At 50.8% G+C, this 21,956-nt stretch overlaps 1 protein-coding gene across 15 annotated transcripts in view; it reads right to left on the bottom strand.

Annotated features, from left to right (window-relative positions):
• The window catches only part of LOC125722234 (NACHT, LRR and PYD domains-containing protein 12-like), a 174,930-nt gene that overhangs the window by 14,024 nt on the left and 138,950 nt on the right, over positions 1-21,956 (bottom strand). For 5 of the 15 annotated variants that reach the window (XM_048998405.1, XM_048998406.1, XM_048998409.1 and 2 more), the window contains exons 2-6: positions 20,684-20,785; positions 20,042-20,155; positions 4,560-4,623; positions 4,148-4,376; positions 1,799-3,518 (exon numbers count right to left, since the gene is read on the bottom strand). The exons of the other annotated variants lie outside the window; for them this stretch is intronic. In XM_048998405.1, the coding sequence (XP_048854362.1) occupies positions 1,799-3,518; positions 4,148-4,376; positions 4,560-4,623; positions 20,042-20,155; positions 20,684-20,745 (2,189 nt within the window). In that variant the 5' untranslated portion in view covers positions 20,746-20,785. The remainder of the gene's footprint in view (positions 1-1,798; positions 3,519-4,147; positions 4,377-4,559; positions 4,624-20,041; positions 20,156-20,683; positions 20,786-21,956) is intronic. 15 annotated transcript variants of the gene reach the window in all.

The raw sequence follows: 21,956 nt of genomic DNA on the forward strand, positions 1-21,956 counted from the left end.
ACTGCTTGCACTGCCTCTAGTCTCCCCTACTTTGGCTAACTGCACATTTTATTTCTCCTACTCCCCCTGGCTGTGCTGCCTGGAGACCCCACATTTTTAAGATATCCTGTCTACACTGCTGCAGGTCTCCACTACCTGTGATGTCCTTCCGGCCTGCTCACCCTTCTGCCTGTGACATCTTCCCTGTTTACCATGCTGCCGTACTACTGTTCTCCCCCCCATCTGAAGCAGCTCCAGCACTTGCTGTCATCACCTCCCTGCCCCCCACTTTGTGACTGAAATGTTAAGATTGGGATAATGTGAATTAGGACTTTGCCATCTTGATCATTTGACTCCTTTTGCTGCCCCCTGGAGGATGGGCTCCCCCTTTGAGTCTGGTTAGGGTTAGGGCTTCCTCTGCTGCCCCCTGGAGGATGGGCTCCCCCTTTGAGACTGGTTAGGGTTAGGGCTTCCTCTGCTGCCCCCTGGAGGATGGGCTCCCCCTTTCAGTCTGGTTCCTCCCAAGATTTCTTCTTTCTAGGGTAATTTTCCTTGCCACTGTCCCCTCTGACTTGCTTACTGGGGGCTTTGGGCAGGGATGCTGTAAAGTGCTTTGAGATGATCTAATGTTGTGAAAACACACTATATAAATAAAACTGAACTGAACTGAAATTGCATTCAGTGTTTGGTGGGGGGGACGACTCAAAATGAGATCTGAACCAGCAACCTTCCGCTCATGGACACAGAGTCCGAGCCCAAAGAGTCACGCACCACACCCAGTATTTACAGAAATGCTTCCTACAGCATCCAGAACTGAAACGAATATGAGTGGTTTTCCCACTATTAATGAAAACTGGACCATTCTGTATGATGCTGTATCTTTGGTTATTTGTTACACAAAGGATGGTCGTGGAAATCTTGTCTTTTTTGTTTTTACTACATCACTACCTTCAGTTAATATAAACTAGATTAAAAAGGAACCTTGTTGTTAAAAGAGGGGAAATAAATTTTATATATATATATATATATATATATATATATATATATATATATATATATATATATTAATTTAATATTTTAAACAATGTTTATCTATTTCTGCCGGACTAGATGTGCCGTCACATCCTCAGCCAGGTGCAGCTGAGGCCAGCAGAGGGCGCCAGTGAGCAGCCAGAGACAGCAGTCATACGGAAGCTCCCAGCTCTGGGCTCCATCACATGAACACGCCTGCTGACAATAACGCTCACATACCACTTATACACCCTGTGGATAAAGAGCCCTCACTGTTTCTATAGCAGGTTAGGATGCTGTGCCTGTGATCAGAAGGCAAACTGGATGGGAATGGAAACGTAGTAACAAACAAAAAGTGACATCACTACCTTCAGTCATTAATAATAATAATAACCGACACTTTTATTGTCCCTGTAGGGAAATTGTCTTTACGCCTCCCACAACTTGCTCTTTTTTCATAGAGGAAGTTGTCTGTGAAGGGCTGCCAGCCGTAGCGGCGCCCAGGGAGCTGGGAGTTAAGGGCCTTGCTCAAGGACCCACAGTCTGAGGCGGGGTTTGAACCTGCGACCTTCTGATTACAGGCACACAGGTTTAGCCCACAGAGCCACACACCGCTCCCTCAATATCAATTATAAAGGTTGTGGTCAAGATTAGCTACTGCTATACAAACAGCTATAGCTGTGATTATCAAAATAAAACTCACTTATTGATCCATGAGGAGAAATATATAATATATATTAGACATTTCAAACAATATTCATGTATTACTGCCAGACCAGACATGATTTCCCATCCCCACGTAACTTACAGAGCCGTCCTGGAGTTCTTGACCACAGGCAGCAGCCTGCAGTGCTGTTTATCTCGTCTGATGTATTTCTTCAGGTCAAACACATCCAGCTCCTCATCTGACATCAGCATCACAAAGGCCAGAGCTGAGTACTGTGCAGGTGAAAGGTCATCTACTGAAATGTTTCCTGAATTCAGGTATCTTTGTACTTCCTCTACTAGAGAGTTGTCCCCCAGTTCAGTCAGACAGTGGAACAGGTTGATGGTCCTTTCTGGAGATAAATTCTCCTGTATTTTCTCCTTGATGTATTGGGCTGTTTCCTTAATGGTTTGTGAGCAGGTTTCTGTTGGCCCCAGTAGCCTTTGTAACAGAGTCTTACTGGAGTCTGTTGAGAGGCCCAGGAGGAAGCGGAGGTAGAGGTCCAAGTGTCCATTCTTGCTCTCTAATGCCTCATTCACTGCAGTCTTCAGCAGGTCAGCTGATGAGTTTGACAGAAACACATATAAAGCAGCGAGATACTCCTGGATGCTCAGATGCACAAAGCAGTACACCTTCTCCTGGTACAACCCATACTCCTCTTTAAAGACTTCTGTGCACACTCCAGAGTAAACTGAAGTTTCAGTGACATCAATGCCATTCCCTGTCAGATCTTGCTCATAAAATATGAGATTGCCTTTCTCAAGGTTGTCAAAAGCAAGTTTACCAAGTTTTAAAAGGAATTCCTTGCTGTATTCTTTAAGCTTAGTTTCTTGTTTTTTCATATACTTGTCATTTGTTAAACTTGTCTGAAAGATCAGGAAGTGTGTGTACATTTCAGTCAGAGTCCTTGGAATTTCTCCCCTGTCAGTCTCACTAAAAAACCTCTTAAGCACAGTGGCTGAAATCCAGCAGAACACAGGTATGTGGCACATGATGAAGAGGCTCCTTGATGATTTCACATGTGTGATAATCCTGCTGGCCAGGCTCTGATCCCTAAATCTCCTCCTGAAATACTCCTCCTTCTGGGCATCACTGAACCCTCGTATCTCTGTCACCTGGTGGACACACTCAGGAGGTATCTGATTGGCTGCTGCTGGCCGGGAGGTTATCCAGAGGAGAGCGGATGGGAGCAGATTCCCCTTAATGAGGTTAGTCAACAGCACATCCAGTGACGCTTTCTTTGTTACATCAAACCAGCTCTCATTGTTCTGAAAATCGAAAGGAAGGCGACACTCGTCCAGACCATCAAAGATGAACAAGATTTTGTACATAAACAGCTCAGTGGATTCAAGAGATTTCAGTTCTGGGACAAAGTGGCAAAGCAGTTCAATGAGACTGTATTCACCCTTAATCAAATTCAGGTCCCGGAAAGGAAGAGCAAATATGAAGTGAACATCCTGGTTTGCTTTTCCTTCTGCCCAGTCGAGAATAAATTTCTGCACAGAGACTGTTTTCCCGATACCTGCCACCCCTTTAGTGAGTACAGTTCTGATAGGTGTCACACGCCCACATAAGGGTTTAAATATATTATTGCACTTGACTGTAGTATCTTCTGTTTGCCTTTTCTTGGATGCTGTTTCAATCTGTCTCACTTCATGTTCATCATTGACTGCTCCAGTCCCACCTTCAGTTATGTAGAGTTCTGTGTAAATCTCACTGAGAAGTGTTGGCTGTCCTTCCTTAGCTTTCCCTTCAAATACACACTCAAATTGCTTCTTAAGTTTACATTTCATTTCCTGTTGATGTTGCAGCATGAGCTGTCCTGAAAAGAAATGAGAGAAAAATGCACTAATTCTCACCGTGATCCTGACCAGTATGAGAGGAAGAATATTTTCCAAAAACACACTTTTTTGCACATACATATCCTTATATTTCCCTGTGACTGTGAATGTGAAACTGAAAGTTTTATCATGCGTATTTTACTGGAACACCGCATACAGGACCGTGAATAAGCCTTAGGCAGCCAAAGGAAATGTTTAAAGCCATTTATCTGGGTAGTAAGTGTATATCTGCTCAGAACCAAAAAAAACACAAAACCCCTTTTCATTTCCCAAACCTCTCCTCAGGGGCACCACAGCCAGTCCATGTATTTGTTAAATTTCACCACCAGCTCACTTCATTCATTAATTAAATAAGTTTAAAACTCAATGAGATATTGATCAGCCACATGAGGTGTGTTAGTGGTCAAGTAAAAAAATACAGGGATATACTGCACGATTTCTGTAAATATTAGGTTGATTTTGGGAGAGGTTCTGAAATGGCAAACACACTTTGACATACATATTATAGTAGTTCTACACCAACATAAAGACCATTTAAACATCCTTTTCTTTGACTGCCTAAGACGTTTACACAATATTGTACATGTACATAATATTATAAAGTTCTTACTCTTGTCCAGCAGGTCAGCAAGATCATTATGTTTCATGATCCTCAGGATGTACACTGTGATCTTCAGAGCTACCTCTCTAACACTGGTCTTCTGCATCTGACCATCACAGTCCAGGGCATTGTCCTCCTCCAGCTGAGGCTCAGAGCATTCTGGGTAATTCTGATCTAGGTGCCTCACAAACGTCTTCAGCTCGTCCTTTAGGAACTTCATGGCTTTTTCCTCTAGCGACTAAAATAAACAGTCAGAGTTAATTATTGCTACTTACACCAAACCTTTTCAGAGTTTCACTTGTGAATCATAGTTTAAAACATATTTTCTTTAAGATGATGAATTTATTATTATGCAGCTGTATAAAATATAAGCTAATTCACATAACAGCCAAGAAAATATATATCAGAAATAAATACAAACCTTCAATTTGGATGATAAACCCGATTTATCATGTAGATCTGAACTGCAATCTTCCATTTGGTCTCTGTGAATTAGGCAGAAACATAAAGACCTCAATTCATCTACACAAATGTAACAGAAAGGCTGAAAAGTTCCCCATTAAAATTGCTGTTACTGCAGATAAAGAATAACATTGTGTTATATTACAACACCAATTCCAAAAAGTTGGACATTGTGCAAATTGTAAATAAAAACAGAATGTAATGATATGGAAATCTCATAAACCTGTATTATATTCATAACAAAGTATAGAAAACATATCAGATGTTTAAACTGAGACATTTTGCTATTTCATGAAAAATATTGGCTCATTTTGAATTTCATGACAGCAACGTATCTCAAAAAAGTTGGGATGGGGGCAATAGAAGGCTGGAAAAGTTAGTGGTACAAAATCCCAATGTTAAGATCGCCGGTGAACGGGGAAGGCGCACGGACAGGCAGGCAGGCAAGGATCAGGCAGGCCGGTAGAATAAGGGGGAAACGGGGTTTAATCACAGGACTAAGAGCAGGTGTCACGATATACGTCGGCGGTAGAGGCGCACGGGTAAGGTGATGAGCGGAGAGGCAAGCAAGCAGGCAGACTTAGGGCAAACGGGGATTTATTGGAAGGACGAGGACTTGGGAACATGGCACACCGACTAACATCAATGACAGACAATGCTAACAGGTAAGACCAGGACTTAAAACCAGACAAGACTAATCAAAGTAATCAGATACAGCGGGGTACAATCAGGGAAATACACGTGGGAAGGCAGGGGGCGTGGCACACACGAGGAGCGGACGAGCCGGGCATGACAGAGCCCCCCCCCAAAGGCGCGCTTCACCGGGCGCGCCCAGGAGGAGGCGACGAACGGGACGAGGGGACCAAGACCTGAAAAACAAAACCCAAAACCAAGAACAAGAGACCGGGAATTAAACAGAGAGACAGAACAGGCACAAAGACAGGACCAGGGACAAAACCTGACAGAGGACGGGGAACACGGACCGACAGAGAAAGAGAGGGGACACAGAAGGAACCGGCGGGACACAAGGGCCAGGAGTGAACAGAGGGCACAGAGGAGGACGGGCAGCAAAGACAGGAGGAACACGAGGAGCAGAGACGGGCGGAACGAAGGGACGAGCAGAAAACAAAGGGACAGAGACAGGCGGGACAAAGGCAGGGGCACAGGGAGACAAGGAGGGGGAACAAAGGGGAGCCTGAGGGAGACCCAGCGGGCGACGGGCGGCAGCCGGAGGGGCCGCAGGCGGCCGGGAGGCCGGAGCCGGAGGGGACCTCGGAGGGGCCGAGGAGGCAGGGCGAGGGACCTGCGGAGGGGCCAGGGAGGGAGCAGGAGGGAGCACCGGGGAAGGGGACGAGGGAGCAGGAGGGGCCCACGGCGAAGGCCCGGAGGAGGGGGGAGCTGCAGCAGGCGACGACGTCCGGGGGAGGGCCGGAGGTAGGGGCCCCGCAGGCAACCGAGGAGCCGCCGTCGGGGAGCCCGCAGGCGACCGACCAGGCTCTGGAGAGGGGAGCGAGGCGGGGCGACGAGGCCTCGGAGGGGAACCGGCAGGTGACGCCCGACCCGGAGGGCCAGGACCCGCAGGCGCCAACCGAGCCAGAGCGCAGGCGAGGGAGGGCGAGCCAGGGGGCAGGGCGGGCGGGACCCCAGCCCTGCGTCTGTGTCCCCTTCCCCTGCGGGACACAGACAGGCTGACCCTAGGTCGGGGTCGATGTCGCCGGGGCGAGGGACAAGGGGTTACAAGTTCTGTCCACGAGGGGTCCCATTCCAGCTCCTCCACCTCCGAAGAGGGAGGAGCCAAGATGGAGTTGTCCAGGACCACCTCGGGGACTAGGACAGGGACTGGAGCTGCTGCAGGCGGAGGGGGCGCCTCTGGAGCTGCTGCAGGCGGAGGGGGCGCCTCTGGAGCTGCTGCAGGCGGAGGGGGCGCCTCTGGAGCTGCTTCAGGCGGAGGGGGCGCCTCTGGAGCTGCGGCAGGCGGAGGGGGCGCCTCTGGAGCTGCGGCAGGCGGAGGGGGCGCCAGGACAGGAACACGGTCAGGCCGCCGGGGCGCCGGGACAGGAACACGGTCAGGCCGCCGGGGCGCCGGGACAGGAACACGGTCAGGCCGCCGGGGCGCCGGGACAGGAACACGGTCAGGCTGCCGGGGCATCAGCCCGGAAACTGCAGAACGCTGCAGTGGGGACCTCGGCCCAGGTGCTGCAAGCCGCTGCCGTGGGGGCGCCCGCCCGGGAACTGCAGGACGCTGCAGAGGGGGCACCGGCACGGGCGTTGCAAGCCGCTGTCGTGGGGGCGCCCGCACGGGAACTGCAGGACGCTGCAGTGGGGGCGCCGGCCCGGGCGCTACAAGCCGCCGTCGTGGGGGCGCTCGCCCTGGAACTGCAAGACACTGCAGTGGGGGCGCCGGCCCAGGCGCTGCAAGCCGCCGTCGTGGGGGCGCTCGCCCTGGAACTGCAGGTGACTGCAGTGGGAGCGCCTTGGAAGCGGCTGTAGCAGGCGGGGACAGGAGCGTCTCGGAAGCGGCTGCGGCGAGATCAGGAACTGGGGCGAGATCAGGAACTGGGGCGAGATCAGGAACTGGGGCTGCAGGCAATTGCTGTGGGGGCGCTCGCCCGGGAACTGCAGGGGACTGCAGCGGGGGCACCTCAGGAGCGGCTGCAGCAGGGCGGTCAGGGACAGGAGCGCGGTCAGGGACAGGAGCTGCAGGCGGCTGCAGAGGGGGCGCCTGCCCGGGAGCTGCAGCAGGCGGCTGCAGAGGGGGCGCCTGCCCGGGAGCTGCAGCAGGCGGCTGCAGAAGGGGCGCCTGCCCGGGAGCTGCAGCAGGCGGCTGCAGAGGGGGCGCCTGCCCGGGAGCTGCAGCAGGCGGCTGCAGAGGGGGCGCCTTTGCAGGAACTGGAGCGCGGTCAGGAACTGGAGCGCGGTCAGGAACTGGAGCGCGGTCAGGAACTGGAGCTGGCTGCAGTGGGGGAGCCTGCCCGGAAGCTGCAGGTTGCTGCAGAGGGGGCGCCTGCCCGGGAGCTGCAGGTTGCTGCAGTGGGGGCGCCTGCCCGGGAGCTGCAGGTTGCTGCAGTGGGGGCGCCTGCCCGGGAGCTGCAGCAGGCAGCGAAGGTGGCTGCGCAGGCGGCTGCACGGGAGCGGGGTCCGCCGGCAATGGCGGCTGCACGGGAGCGGGGTCCGCCGGCAATGGCGGCTGCACAGGCGGCGGCGGCAGCGAAGGCGGCTGTACTGGAGCGGGGTCCGCGGGCAGCGGCGGCCGCGCGAGTGGCTGCTCTGGAGCAGGGTCCGAGGACAGCGACGGCCGTTCTGGAGCGGGATCCACCGCTCTCCGGAGCAGGAGCAGCCCTCGGAGATCCGCTGCGAGCTGCTCCAGGACTTCCGGGGGGGAAGCAGGAGTGAACGCAGCGAACCCCTCCTCTAGCTGCATCACGAGCTGGTCCGCTTCGGGCGACATCTGCCCGGCCAGTTCATCCCTCACCCTCCAGTATAACCCCTGGAGGGTGAAGAACTGGGTAATGTGAGTCGGGGTTGGAGCGATTACCTCTGGCCGGAGTGTCTCTGCCGTAAGCGGTGGGACGAGCTGAGCCGGCACAGATGAGACGGGCTTGGTCCCTTTAAGACGCCGCGGGATTCGCGGGATGGCATCTCTTACAGTGGCGGCCCCTTTGTTCGCCACCCGCTCAGGCCGGAAGCAATTCCGCTCGAGCGGCGGTGGCAACTCCGTGGCGTCCGGTTCGGATGGCCACAGTAGCAGGGATTCATCCACCTCCTCCTCGCTCAAGGGCCAAAGCCTGGCCAACGCGCAGGCTCCCAGACGAAGTACCGGTTCTTCCGGAATTTGCTTGCTCCGCTTCTTTGCGAGGTCTGTCATTCTGTCACGATATACGTCGGCGGTAGAGGCGCACGGGTAAGGTGATGAGCGGAGAGGCAAGCAAGCAGGCAGACTTAGGGCAAACGGGGATTTATTGGAAGGACGAGGACTCGGGAACATGGCACACCGACTAACATCAATGACAGACAATGCTAACAGGTAAGACCAGGACTTAAAACCAGACAAGACTAATCAAAGTAATCAGATACAGCGGGGTACAATCAGGGAAATACACGTGGGAAGGCAGGGGGCGTGGCACACACGAGGAGCGGACGAGCCGGGCATGACAGCAGGAAACATCAGACGCCAACTAACATCAGTGACAGACCAGGAACCAGGGCAAGACATGGACTCAAATAGACAGGACTGATTGAAAATAATCGGACGCAGGTGGGTACGATCCGGGAAGCACACGTGGATAATCAGGGGGGCGTGGCACACACGAGGATCGTACGAGCCGGGTATGACAGACCCCCCCCCCTCAGAGGAGGCGACGGACGAGACGAGGGAAACGGGACCTGGAAAAGAAGAACAAAACCATTCAAGGGACACCGGAAACATGACAGAGACACAGAACAGGCACAGAGACAAGAAGTAGGACAAAACCTGATAAAGGACAGGGAAGGCAGACAGACAGACTAGGAAAGGAGACACAGCGGGAACAGGCTGGACAAAAGGACCAGGAGTGAACGGAGGAGGAACAAAGGGACGAGGAAGGGAGACAGGAGAGACAAAGCCGGGAGGAGGAGCAAACGAAGGAGGGAGACAGGCAGGGGAGTAGGGAGAGAAGGAGGGGGAACCAAGGGGAGCAGAGGAGGCAGGGCGAGGCACTGACGGAGGGGCCGAGGAGGGAGGTGGAGGGAGACCCAGGGAAGGGGACGAAGGAGCTAGAGGGGACCTAGGCGAGGGCAAGGAGAGGGGGGTAGCCGCAGCAGGCGGCGACGTCCTCCGACGTGCCGGAGTGGAGGGAACCGCAGGTAACTGAGGAGCTGCAGCAGGGGAGTCCGCAGGCGACTGACCGGGCACCAGAGTGGGGAGCAAGACAGGGCGACGAGGCTGCGGAGGGGGACCCGCAGGCAACAGCCAACCCGGAGGGCGAGGAACCGCAGGCGCCGACCAAGCCCCAGCGCAGGCAAGGGAGGGCAAGCCAGGGGGCAGGGTGGGTGGGACCCCAGCCCTGCGTCTGTGTCCTCTCCCCTTACAGGACACAGAAATAAGGACCCTTGGTGGGGGGTCGAGCTCGCCGGGGCGAGGGCAGAGGAGTCACCAGGATCAGGTCTGGGGCAGAAGGGACCGGCATGGGGCAAGGAACGGGAGTCACAAGGGGCACAGTCACTGGCAGAGGGAGCGCCTCCGGCGTGGGCGCAGGAGCTGCAGGCAGAGGGAGCGCCCGCTCGGGAGCTGCAGGCGGAGGGGGCGGCCGCTCGGGCTGCGCAGGCGGAGGGGGCGGCCGCTCGGGAGCTGCAGGCGGAGGGGGCGGCCGCTCGGGAGCTGCAGGCGGAGGGGGCGGCCGCTCGGGCTGCGCAGGCGGAGGGGGCGGCCGCTCGGGAGCTGCAGGCGGAGGGGGCGGCCGCTCGGGAGCTGCAGGCGGAGGGGGCGGCCGCTCGGGCTGCGCAGGCGGAGGGGGCGGCCGCTCGGGAGCTGCAGGCGGAGGGGGCGGCCGCTCGGGAGCTGCAGGCGGAGGGGGCGGCCGCTCGGGCTGCGCAGGCGGAGGGGGCGGCCGCTCGGGAGCTGCAGGCGGAGGGGGCGGCCGCTCGGGAGCTGCAGGCGGAGGGGGCGGCCGCTCGGGCTGCGCAGGCGGAGGGGGCGGCCGCTCGGGCTGCGCAGGCGGAGGGGGCGCCCGCTCGGGAGCTGCAGGCGGTGGGGGCGCCCGCTCGGGAGCTGCAGGCGGAGGGGGCGGCCGCTCGGGCTGCGCAGGCGGAGGGGGCGCCCGCTCGGGAGCTGCAGGCGGTGGGGGCGCCCGCTCGGGAGCTGCAGGCAAAGGGGGCGGCTGCTCGGGCTGCGCAGGCGGCAGCGGAGGCGGTTTCTCGGGCCCCCCCCCCACTACCCCACCCCTCAATAAGGCTCTGCTTTGCTTATCAATGGAGCCGCCTGCTCTGTGAGCGACTGGCCCACAGCCACGCTGGCCTGGGACTCGTGGGTGAGCAGGGAGCGTCAAACGGGGGGGGGGGGGGGGGCGCCTATCAGCTTGTTTCCCACATCCCTGCCCCCCCGCTTCTGTACCAGCTGCTCCCCGGGTCCCCACTAGCTGGGGCGATACTGCTGCCTAAATATGACGAAACATTAAACATATCATCATCCTGCACCTGTTCTCCATCCCAGTGGACATAATGTGCATGATGTCATCAGCGTGCGCCACTCCCTCTGGAATGTCCTACTGTATTACAGAATACTAACTGCTTCAGGGATCACAGCAGTGAAGGAAGTTGCGCATGCAGTCTCCGCCTGGGTCACGTGTGTGGAGTTTGCATGTTCTCCCCATGTCGTCGTGGGGTTTCCTCCGAGTACTCCGGTTTCCCCCCACAGTCCAAAAACATGCTGAGGCTAATTGGACTTGCTAAATTGCCCATAGGTGTGCATGTGTGAGTGAATGGTGTGTGAGCGTGCCCTGCGATGGGGTGGCCCCCCATCCTGGGTTGTTCCCTGCCTCGTGCCCATTGTTTCCGAGACAGGCTCCGGACCCCCCACCACCCAGTAGGATAAGCGGTTTGGAAAATGGATGGATGGATGGATGGATGGATGGCCAGACCTTTAAGTTTGACTACAAAGCACCTATGACAGACATCAGCCTTCGCATGATGTCACAACACCATCCCTCACTGATGTGTCTTACCTGGCTCAAGCTATTCAGAACAGCAAAGCCGTTAACAAGCTCCCAATGCCAGAGCCTGCTGTGTTTAACGGGGATCCAATTCATTTTATTGAATGGAAGGCATCCTTTATGTACTCATTCAGAGAACAGGTATCTCTTAAGCAGATAAGCTGTATTACCTTAAGAAATATATCAGTGGTCCTGCTCATAAATGTCTTGAGGGCACGTTCTACCAAAGTGATGATGAGGCATGCAAAGATGCTTGGAATAAGCTTGGTCAGTGATACGGTCAGTGATACGGTCAGCGATATGGTCAGTGATACGGTCAGCTATACGGTCAGCCATTCGGTCATCCATACGGTCAGTGATACGGTCAGCGTTACGGTCAGCCATACGGTCAGCCATACGGTCAGTGATACGGTCAGCGTTACGGTCAGCCATACGGTCAGCCATATGGTCATCCATACGGTCAGCCATATGGTCATCCATATGGTCAGCGTTACGGTCAGCCATACGGTCAGCCATACAGTCAGCCATACGGTCAGCGTTACGGTCAGCCATACGGTCATCCATACGGTCAGTGATACGGTCAGTGATATGGTCAGCCATACGGTCATCCATACGGTCAGCGTTACGGTCAGCCATACGGTCAGTGATACGGTCAGCTATACGGTCAGCCATACGGTCAGTGATACGGTCAGTGATATGGTCAGCCATACGGTCAGCGTTACGGTCAGCCATACGGTCAGCCATACGGTCAGTGATACGGTCAGCTATACGGTCAGCCATACGGTCAGTGATACGGTCAGTGATATGGTCAGCCATACGGTCATCCATACGGTCAGCGTTACGGTCAGCCATACGGTCAGCCATACGGTCAGTGATACGGTCAGCTATACGGTCAGCCATACGGTCAGTGATACGGTCAGTGATATGGTCAGCCATACGGTCAGCCATACGGTCAGTGATACGGTCAGCCATACGGTCAGTGATACGGTCAGCCATACGGTCATCCATACGGTCAGTGATATGGTCAGTGATATGGTCAGCCATACGGTCATCCATACGGTCAGCCATACGGTCAGCCATACGGTCAGTGATACGGTCAGTGATATGGTCAGCCATACGGTCATCCATACGGTCAGCGTTACGGTCAGCCATACGGTCAGCCATACGGTCAGTGATACGGTCAGTGATATGGTCAGCCATACGGTCATCCATACGGTCAGCGTTACGGTCAGCCATACGGTCAGTGATACGGTCAGCTATACGGTCAGCCATACGGTCAGTGATACGGTCAGTGATATGGTCAGCCATATGGTCAGCCATACGGTCAGTGATACAGTCAGCTATACGGTCAGCCATACGGTCATCCATACGGTCAGCGTTATGGTCAGCCATACGGTCAGCCATACAGTCAGCGTTACGATCAGCCACACGGTCAGCCATACGGTCAGCCATACGGTCAGTGATACGGTCAGCTATACGGTCAGCCATACGGTCAGTGATACGGTCAGTGATATGGTCAGCCATACGGTCATCCATACGGTCAGCCATACGGTCAGCCATACGGTCAGCGTTACGGTCAGCCATACGGTCATCCATACGGTCAGCCATACGGTCAGCGATATGGTCAGCGATACGGTCAGTGATACGGTCAGTGATATGGTCAGCCATACGGTAAGTGATACGGTCAGCGATACGGTCAGTGATATGGTCAGCCATACGGTCATCCATACGGTCAGCGTTACGGTCAGCCATACGGTCAGCCATACGGTCAGCGATATGGTCAGCCATACGGTCATCCATACGGTCAGTGATACGGTCAGCTATACGGTCAGCCATACGGTCAGTGATACGGTCAGCGATACGGTCAGCCATGCGGTCAGCCATATGGTCATCCATACGGTCAGCCATACGGTCAGCCATAGGGTCAGCCATAGGGTCAGCCATACAGTCAGCCATATGGTCAGCGATACGGTCAGCCATACGGTCAGTGATACGGTCAGCGATACGGTCAGCCATACGGTCAGTGATACGATCAGCCATACGGTCAGCCATAGGGTCAGCCATACAGTCAGCCATACGGTCAGCCATACGGTCAGCCATACGGTCAGCCATGCGGTCAGTGATACGGTCAGCCATACGGTCAGTGATACGGTCAGCCATACGGTCAGCCATTCATCATCCAAAGGGCATTTCCGGAGAGGCTCTCAAAATGGCCACAAATACGGTCCAAAGATGCCGAAGGGTTACAGACATTTTCTGATTTTTAAATGCCTGTTTGCAAACTATGCCTCATGCAAAGGGCCTAGACATACTGAGTGACTGTGGGGAAAATCAAACATTAATTCAGAAGCTACCTGACTAGTTAGCATTGCGCTGGAATCGTTGGGTTACGGTAGCCCTCATGGAAGGTGAGGGCTTGGTCAATTCCAAGACTTTGCCAGATTCATATCAATTGAGGCAGAAATTGCATGCAATCCTGTCACCTGCCTACATGCACTTCACTCAGTGGATTCACACCAGGATAAAATAATTACAAGGGAACCTAAAAGAAACAGGGTTAATGTTCTCAGCACTCAAGCCACTGTTGGCAGGGATAAAGAGACATCAACTAACGACAGAGTATGGGCTCCATGCATCTGATGCCAATGTAACAAGCATCAACTCCACAGATGTCCTGATCTTATGAAAACGTCTCCTCAGAACAGATGGACATATGTAAAGGACAATAAGCTGAGCTATGCTTGTTTAAAACCAGGTCACTGTGCAAAGGAATGCCGTCGTCGCCATAGCTGTGAGGTATGCAGGAGAAGGCACCCCACTAGTCTTCATGATTACAGCTGTGAGAAGAATGGAAGTAGAGACCAACCTGTGCCTGATATAATCAGAGCTACAAGCAATGTAAGGAAACTACAGCTGCTATGTCACTTAATGCCACCAGTCAAGAACAGTCACATAGCACCTCCATGATTGTACCTGTGTGGGTATCCTGTGTCAAAGATCCAGCAAAGGAACAACTTGCATATGCTTTATCAGACACGCACAGTGACAGCACTTTCACTGACAAAGAGGTGAGCAATGAATTACAAATGGACACTTACCCAGTGCAGCTGAAACTCACCACCATGTTGGGAGAGAATATGGTGATGAAGAGTGAGAGAGTATCAGGACTCTGTGTAAGGGGTTACAATTCATCGGTGCGCATTGCTCTCCCTCCTGCATACACCAAAGACTGCATACCTCTCAATCGTGATCACATTCCAACGCACGAAACTGCTAAACGCTGGACTCACCTTGCTGCAATAACTGATAAGATACCACCCCTCCTCAGCTGTGATGTTTGACTCTTAATTGGGTACAACTGTTCAGGATCGCTGGCGCCTAGACAGGTGATACTAGGTGGAGACAATGAACCATATGCTGTGCTGACAGACTTAGGATGGAGTATCGTTGGCTGCCCAACACCTTAGCTTGATACAACCGCAGAATTCGCCTTAGTCACCGAGCTGCGGTACAGGAGCTGCGTCTAATAACACCAACAGATATACTTCAAGTCCTAGAGTTGGATTTCAAGGATGTCAGAGGAGAGTTTAAGGCAAACTCTCAAGAGGATCTAATTATCCTGGACAGGCTCAAGGAAGGTATAAAGAAAAACTACCAAGGACGTTATGAAATGCCACTTCTTTTTATACAACGGTCACATTTACCTGATAACAGGCACATTTACCTGATAACAGCTGAAGTCAGGCTCAGACATTTAGGGCGTAAATTCTGCAAGGATGAGAAATATAAACAAGATTACACTGCAAACATGAAGGATATCATTGAGAGAGGTGATGCTGAAGAGGTTCATGATTTTGGCACTCATGGTGAACAATGGTTCATTCCCCACCATGGTGTCTACCATCAAAAAAAGCCAGATAAGTTGTGTGTTGTGTTCGACTGCTCTGCAAAGGACAATGGTACCAGCCTAAATGAACATCTACTTCCAGGTTCAGAAAATGTTTCATCAGTTCCATGTCAAGGAGAACGACTGCAACTATCTGCGCTTCCTATGGTGGAAAGATGGAGACATGAGTCCACAGCCAAAAGAATACCGAATGAAGGAACATCTTTTTGGAGCAGTATCGTCTCCTGGCTGTGCAAACTATGGACTTAAACGCTTAGCTAATGAGAGCAGACACTCATCCATTAGGGTCCCAGTTTATTGATAGAGACTTCTACGTGGATGATGGAGTCACAAGTATGGAAACTGTGGAGAAGGTCATTCAGTTAGCACAGGAGGCAAGAGAGGTATGTGCAAAGGGTGGCCTTCGTCTTCACAAGTTTGTGTGAAACACCCATGCTGTTTCACAGAGCATACCCTCATCAGAGCGTGCTGCAGATGGTAAGGCAAAGGAAATCACTTTCAATGACAGCCCCCTGGAACGAGCGCTGGGGATTCAGTGGAAGACAGAAAGTGATTGCTTTAAGTTTAACATCACTCTAAAGGAACCACCAATGACACGACGGGGAATACTGTCTACCATTGCTTCTATATTCGATCCTCTTGGGTTCCTTGTTCCATATTTCCTTAAAGGGAAAAGGATCCTCCGGGAAATGTGTCGCCAAGGTACTGGCTGGGACGACCCACTGCCAGAGGAGCTGGAGAGCTGGCAAAGGGACCTTGTCAAGTTAAAGACTATGAACATAGATAGATGCTGCTTACCTCTCAATTTTGGAAGGGTTATGAGGAGAGGTTTACACCACTTCTCTGATGCAAGCACCTTAGGGTATGGTCAGTGCTCCTATCCGAGAGTCAAGAATGAGAAAGGAAAGGTCCATTGTGCTCTCATCATAGGAAAGTCCCATGTAGCTCCCACAAAGGTGACCACCATACCAAGACTAGAATTGTCAGCGGCAGTAGTCTCAGTCACAGTCAGCAATATGCTTAGAGATGAGCTTAGCTATTTGAATGTGGAGGAGTTCTTCTGGACTGACTCCAAAGTAGTTCCGGGCTACATAAATAATGATGCATGACTCTTTCACACGTTTGTAGCCAATAGGGTTCAGACATTTCGCCACAGTACAAATCCTCAACAATGGCTTTATGTCTCAACGGAAGAGACTCCAGCAGACACTGCCTCTAGAGGGAAAACCATAAATGAGTTGTTTTCCTCAAATTGGTTTGGTGGTTCTGTGTTCCTCTGGAAACAGGAAATACCGATAATAACAGATGTAGTATTGGGACCTCTAATAGGTGATCCAGAGGTGAGAAGAACTGGAACACTGCATACAGGGGTGTAGTGTCGCTGACCGCTTGTCCGAGTTCTCATCATGGTTGCAGGCTACTAAGGCCATTTCATGCCTTTTGCGACGAGTTAAATGAAAAATAAATGGCCCCGCTAATGTAAGTGCCTTGGAAAGTGCAGGGCATGTTATCGTCAAACACCTCCGAAAGCAGATATACAAGCAAGAAATACAGTTACTGAAGAAGGGAGGTCGGCTGCCAGATCATCCCAAGGTGCAGCACCTACAGTAGATGCCTTTTTAGATGCAGATGGCAGAATCAGGGGGGGAGGAAGGCTCAGTCGATCATCCTTCTCCAACTTACTCAGACACCCAGTGATCTTATCAAAAAACCATCATGTGACTAAGCTGATAATTAGTCATTATCATGAAAGAGTAAAACATCAAGGCGAGGGCTTTACCATCAATGAAATCAGATCCAATGGCTATTGGACTCCTGGAATAAGCAGAGCAGTTGCATCTTTTATCCGGCAGCGTGTCACTTGCCAGAGACTCAGAAGACCTCCAGAAGGTCAAAGGATGAGTGACCTTCCAAAGGAAGGTGTAGAGCCCTCCCCACCTTTCTCATAGTGTGGCATGGACTGTTTGGTCCCTTTACCACTAGAGAGGGAAGAAAGCAGCATAAAAGATATGGTTTGCTTTTCACTTGCTTCTGCTCATGAGCGATCATAGTGAAATGTTAGAGGATATGTCCACTGGTGCCTTTATAAACGGTCTGAGATGTTTCATTGCAATTCGTGGTGCTGTTAGACAAATCCAATGTGATCAAGGCACCAACTTTGTGGGGGCAAAGAACGAATTGAACAAAGCTTTACAAGAACTTGACACTCCCGGACTCACCACCTTTCTATCTGAAAATCATTGTGATTTTGTTTTCAACGCACCTCACTCCTGTCACGCCGGAGGTGTGTGGGAGCAGCAGATAAGGACCATAAGGAGTGTGTTGAACTCCACATTGTCATTGGCCACTTACTGTGGACAACCTGTGCAACCCTGACAGTATGGAACCACTCACAGCCAATCATCTACTTACAATGAAGTCCAACATGGCTCTACCTCCACCAGGAAAGTTTGTTAGGGAGGACCTTTATGGACAAAGGAGATGGCGCAGAGTACAGTATCTGGCGGAACAATTTTGGAGTCACTGGAAAGGGAGTATCTCCACATTATTATTGCAAGACAGCATTGGCACAAACCAAAGAGAAATGTACAAGCGGGAGATACAGTGATGCTTGTGGATGACTTGTTACCCAGATGTGAATGGACACTGGGACGGATTTTAGAGACTGTGACTGATGAAGATGGACTGGTAAGAAAGGGTAAAATATGTATAGGAGATAAGAGACTTAGCGAGAAAGGGGAACGCCTTGGTAAGCTGTCAGTGCTAGAACGTCCAGTGCAGAGGTTAGTCTTGTTATGAGAAGCTACTTAAGTACATTTCACTGATGTTTATGCTTTATTTTCCAAATGATACAGATTTGAAAATTATTTGTGTTTGTGGGTATTGCTTGGAACACACGTAATTTTGGTGGGAGTGTAAATAACCCCAAGGTTTGACATGAGACTAATTAATGTTACAAAACATATTGAGTTGCATATTGCATATTTTTTAATATATGTAGTTTAATTTATGTAGTTTTATTTAGTGGGACCCCTTTTTTTTGAGGGACTTCTGTTTTTTTCGGTTACCAGAACATCGTTAAGCTAAGCTAAGCGAAGAACGTGTTTGTCTTTTGCTTTATGATATTTTGTAAATGGTTTAAGCCCCCCCCCCCCCCCCCCCTGGTAAAGACACAAGCTCTTACGTTGGCTACGTTTTTTTTGGTAATTAATTTATTTAAAATAAATCGTGAACCATCAGTCAAGTCTTTCGGCCATCAATCGGAGGGGAATGCTACAGAGGAGTATGATGGATTCAAAGATTTAGTATCTACTAAAGGAAACACATCAAAAGCGACCCAAACCAGAAAAGACGGCTGGCAAAAAGTGTCCGACAAATTAAATGTGTAAGTAGTTTTTAGTTATTGTATTTATCACTTGAATGTAGTATTATGGTTCCAGTGTTTCATCATTCTTTTATGGTCATAATTACAGACAAAATACACACACAATCATGCAGGATATGGGAACAAGTTAAAGTACAAACACAACATTTCATATATATATATTTGTATGTATGAGTTTGTGTGTGTATGTATGTGTTTGTTGATTTTACGTATATGAATGGCGAGGCCATGACTGAACGGATTTCCATGCACGGACACTATTAAGTCTGTGAGCTAATCCTAGTTTATGCAGAACAAACCTGCTCTGAGCAGGTTTGAGGATTTGGATGTGCTGCTATGACAACACATTCAGCAAGACGTTCGAAAAACCGTGCCAAGTGCCCCAGGCGGCTGGCGTGTGCCAAGTGCCCTTTGGCCTGACTATAGACCCAGAGAGACATGCATGCTAGTGGGCTGTAACACTGTTACCTCTCAGGGCTCTTTCTCTTACACCCCACAGGGGGGCGCATTTCATGGCTTGCACTATAAATGTTGCCACTCAGAGCTTCTAATGTACTGAGGCCCCAGGGCACTGGCCCCACTGGCCCGGTCCATAACCCAGCCGAGGCTCCAGGGGGCGCTATCTTGGGGCACCTTCAGCCACCGGCTCATTCCCCAACCGTGAGCTAAGAAGCGCTACTGGGGATCTTTCCTGCCTGCTGCCGTTAGACACCACAATGCCTGCTGTCGATGTGCAGCCCCCACAGCCAGCCTTAACGTCCCATTTTTAATCATTTAAAATTTTTTATCTATATTTATTTACTGAACTATATGGTATTTTCAGGATTTTTTCTTTGTGTTCTGTGTACTTTTTAAACTTGTTATCCTACAGAAATTTCATTCACTTCTAAAAATGTTTACTTATTTTTGCACTGAATCAGCAAAATTTAATTGTCACCTTTGGCAAACAAACCAACAGTCTTTCTCTTTTTATTGATGATCCTGCCTCATTATTAAGCCACATTGTTCCATTAAACATGTTAAACTGAAGCCTTAGTCTGAGCATAATCTAATGGATTCATGAGTGAAATTATTTATTAACACAGAAGCATCCGTCTCACATGTTGACCATTTATTGTCGAGTCATTCTTTAATGGACATGCGGGGGGGTAACAGGCAAACCAGTTTTTTTACAGCTCTGTGCTGCGGATTGAAATTTAAAATCCACTTTGTGATTAAATAACTTCCAATTCCAGCTGGCAGAAAGTCAGTTTTTACAGTAATCCTCATCCATTTACCTCAGATGTTATTTATATAGAATACAGACAAAACTTTTGAATTCTCAAGGTGATGGAATCTGTTAAAGGTAAAAATTGGTGCATCCATTATAAATATGTTATTTCCATATAGCTTGTATGTGTCTCTGTGCCATTTGACTGAGAGTCTGAATGTCATTAACAATGTTTGTTTAAATGCACATTTACCTTTGATCTGTAGGAAAAGGTTCCTCTCTGAAGGTGATTGGTTGCTCCATTGACGCGTCACTCTTCATGGAAACACAGCTGGGTACAGGGGAGTCTGCTCTCTTCATCAGGACACTGTGGGCAGTGAGAGGAAACAAACCCTCATGGTATAAATATAATTCATACAATGGGGTCGACATCACACTGCTGTTTAGCCTTCTGCTCTGCCTTCATGTACTTTGATATGCTGTGAAGCTCTTGATGTAAACAGACTTATTTACAGTCGGCTGTTAAGGAAATTGTCTCATCTAAATTTAGATATTATATGAAACTTTTAGTATGACCATTAAAAACCTCCATAACTAGACTTGACTGATGTTCCTTTTTACCTGTTTATATATATTTTTGTTTGTTTGTTTAGTTTTGTTTTGTGACCATTTTGTATAGGAGGGATGTTCTGTTGCTCACCTCTAGTACAAAAGAACTGGCTGATTGTGGAAGAAGATGGTGAAGACAGAAGATGGCGAGGTCTTTTTATTAAGCTATACATATTAAAGTGCTGCCCACTGACCAGCCCTAGCTAGGAGCCCAGTGTACTTTTATGTTATGGCCTGACTATAGACCCAGAGAGACATGCATGCTAGTGGGCTGTAACACTGTTACCTCTCAGCGCTCTTTCTGTTACACTCCACAAGGGGGCGCATTTCAGAAGCAGATCCATCCATTTCTATGCTGATCCAGACCAGATGATTCCTGCTGGGGCCTCTGTGAACATGAAGGGTAAGTAGATACATAAATAAATACACAATATCGAGTACTCAGCATTTTTACATCAAACTGATGAACTGGACTCATGTAACTATAATTACACATAGTAATGAGGTTTAGTGCAAAATTTCAATGCCACATTTTTTTATAAATATATGTATCAACATCCTCTCCTGGAGATGACACCTTATCGTGGTGGAGGGGTTTGCATGTTCCAGTGATCCCAGGAGCTAAGCTGCCCGGGGCTTTATGCCCCAGGTAGGGTCACCCAAGGCAAACAGGTCCTGGGTGAGGAACCAGACGAACTGCAGGTCATTAGACCTCTTATGATGAGTAAAAACATGGATTCACGTTCTCCTTCCCCTGGATGCAGGTCACTAGACTTTTATAGATGGAATTTCTAGGCATAACCAGGGTGTAGAGGGTGTCTGGTTTGGTGACCTCAGGATTGGGTTTCTGCTTTTTGCGGATGATGTGGTTCTGTTGGGCTCATCAGAACGTGACCTTCAGCTCTCACTGGAGCAGTTCGCAGCCGAGTGTGAAGCGGCTGAGATGAGAATCAGCACCTCCAAATCCGAGACCATGTTCCTCAGCCGGAAAAGGGTGGAGTGCTCTCTCTGGATAAGGGAGGGGGTCTTTCATCAAGTGGAGGAGTTTAAGTATCTCAAGATCTTGTTCACAAGTGGGGGAAGGATGGAGTGGGAGGTCGACAGGCGGATCGGTGACTGCAGTGGGTGCATGTATACAGCAGTGATATTCCAGCTGACCAGGGATGGGCAGATGTACTTAAACAAAGTACATCTACACAGTACAGTACAAAAACAATGCCCTCCATCACACCTATCACCCCCCTACCCTCCCCCCTGGAACTCAGAATACACGAAGCGGATGTGAGCCGGCTGTTCCAGAAACAGAAATCCAAGAAGCCCCCAGACCAGACGGTGTCTCCCCCTCCTGCCTCAGAACCTGTGCTGATCAGCTGGCTCCCATCTTCACCCGCATCTTCAATAGATCCCTGGAGCTGTGTGAAGTTCCCTCTTGCTTCAAACGTTCCACCATCATCCCGGTCCCCAAGAAACCCACCATCACAGGACTGAATGACTACAGACCTGTCGCCTTGATGTCTGTGGTCATGAGATCCTCTGAACGACTGGTTTTAGCCCATCTG

This window comes from Brienomyrus brachyistius, unplaced genomic scaffold (genome assembly GCF_023856365.1).
Source record: "Brienomyrus brachyistius isolate T26 unplaced genomic scaffold, BBRACH_0.4 scaffold37, whole genome shotgun sequence".
NCBI classification, from domain to species: Eukaryota; Metazoa; Chordata; class Actinopteri; order Osteoglossiformes; family Mormyridae; genus Brienomyrus; species Brienomyrus brachyistius.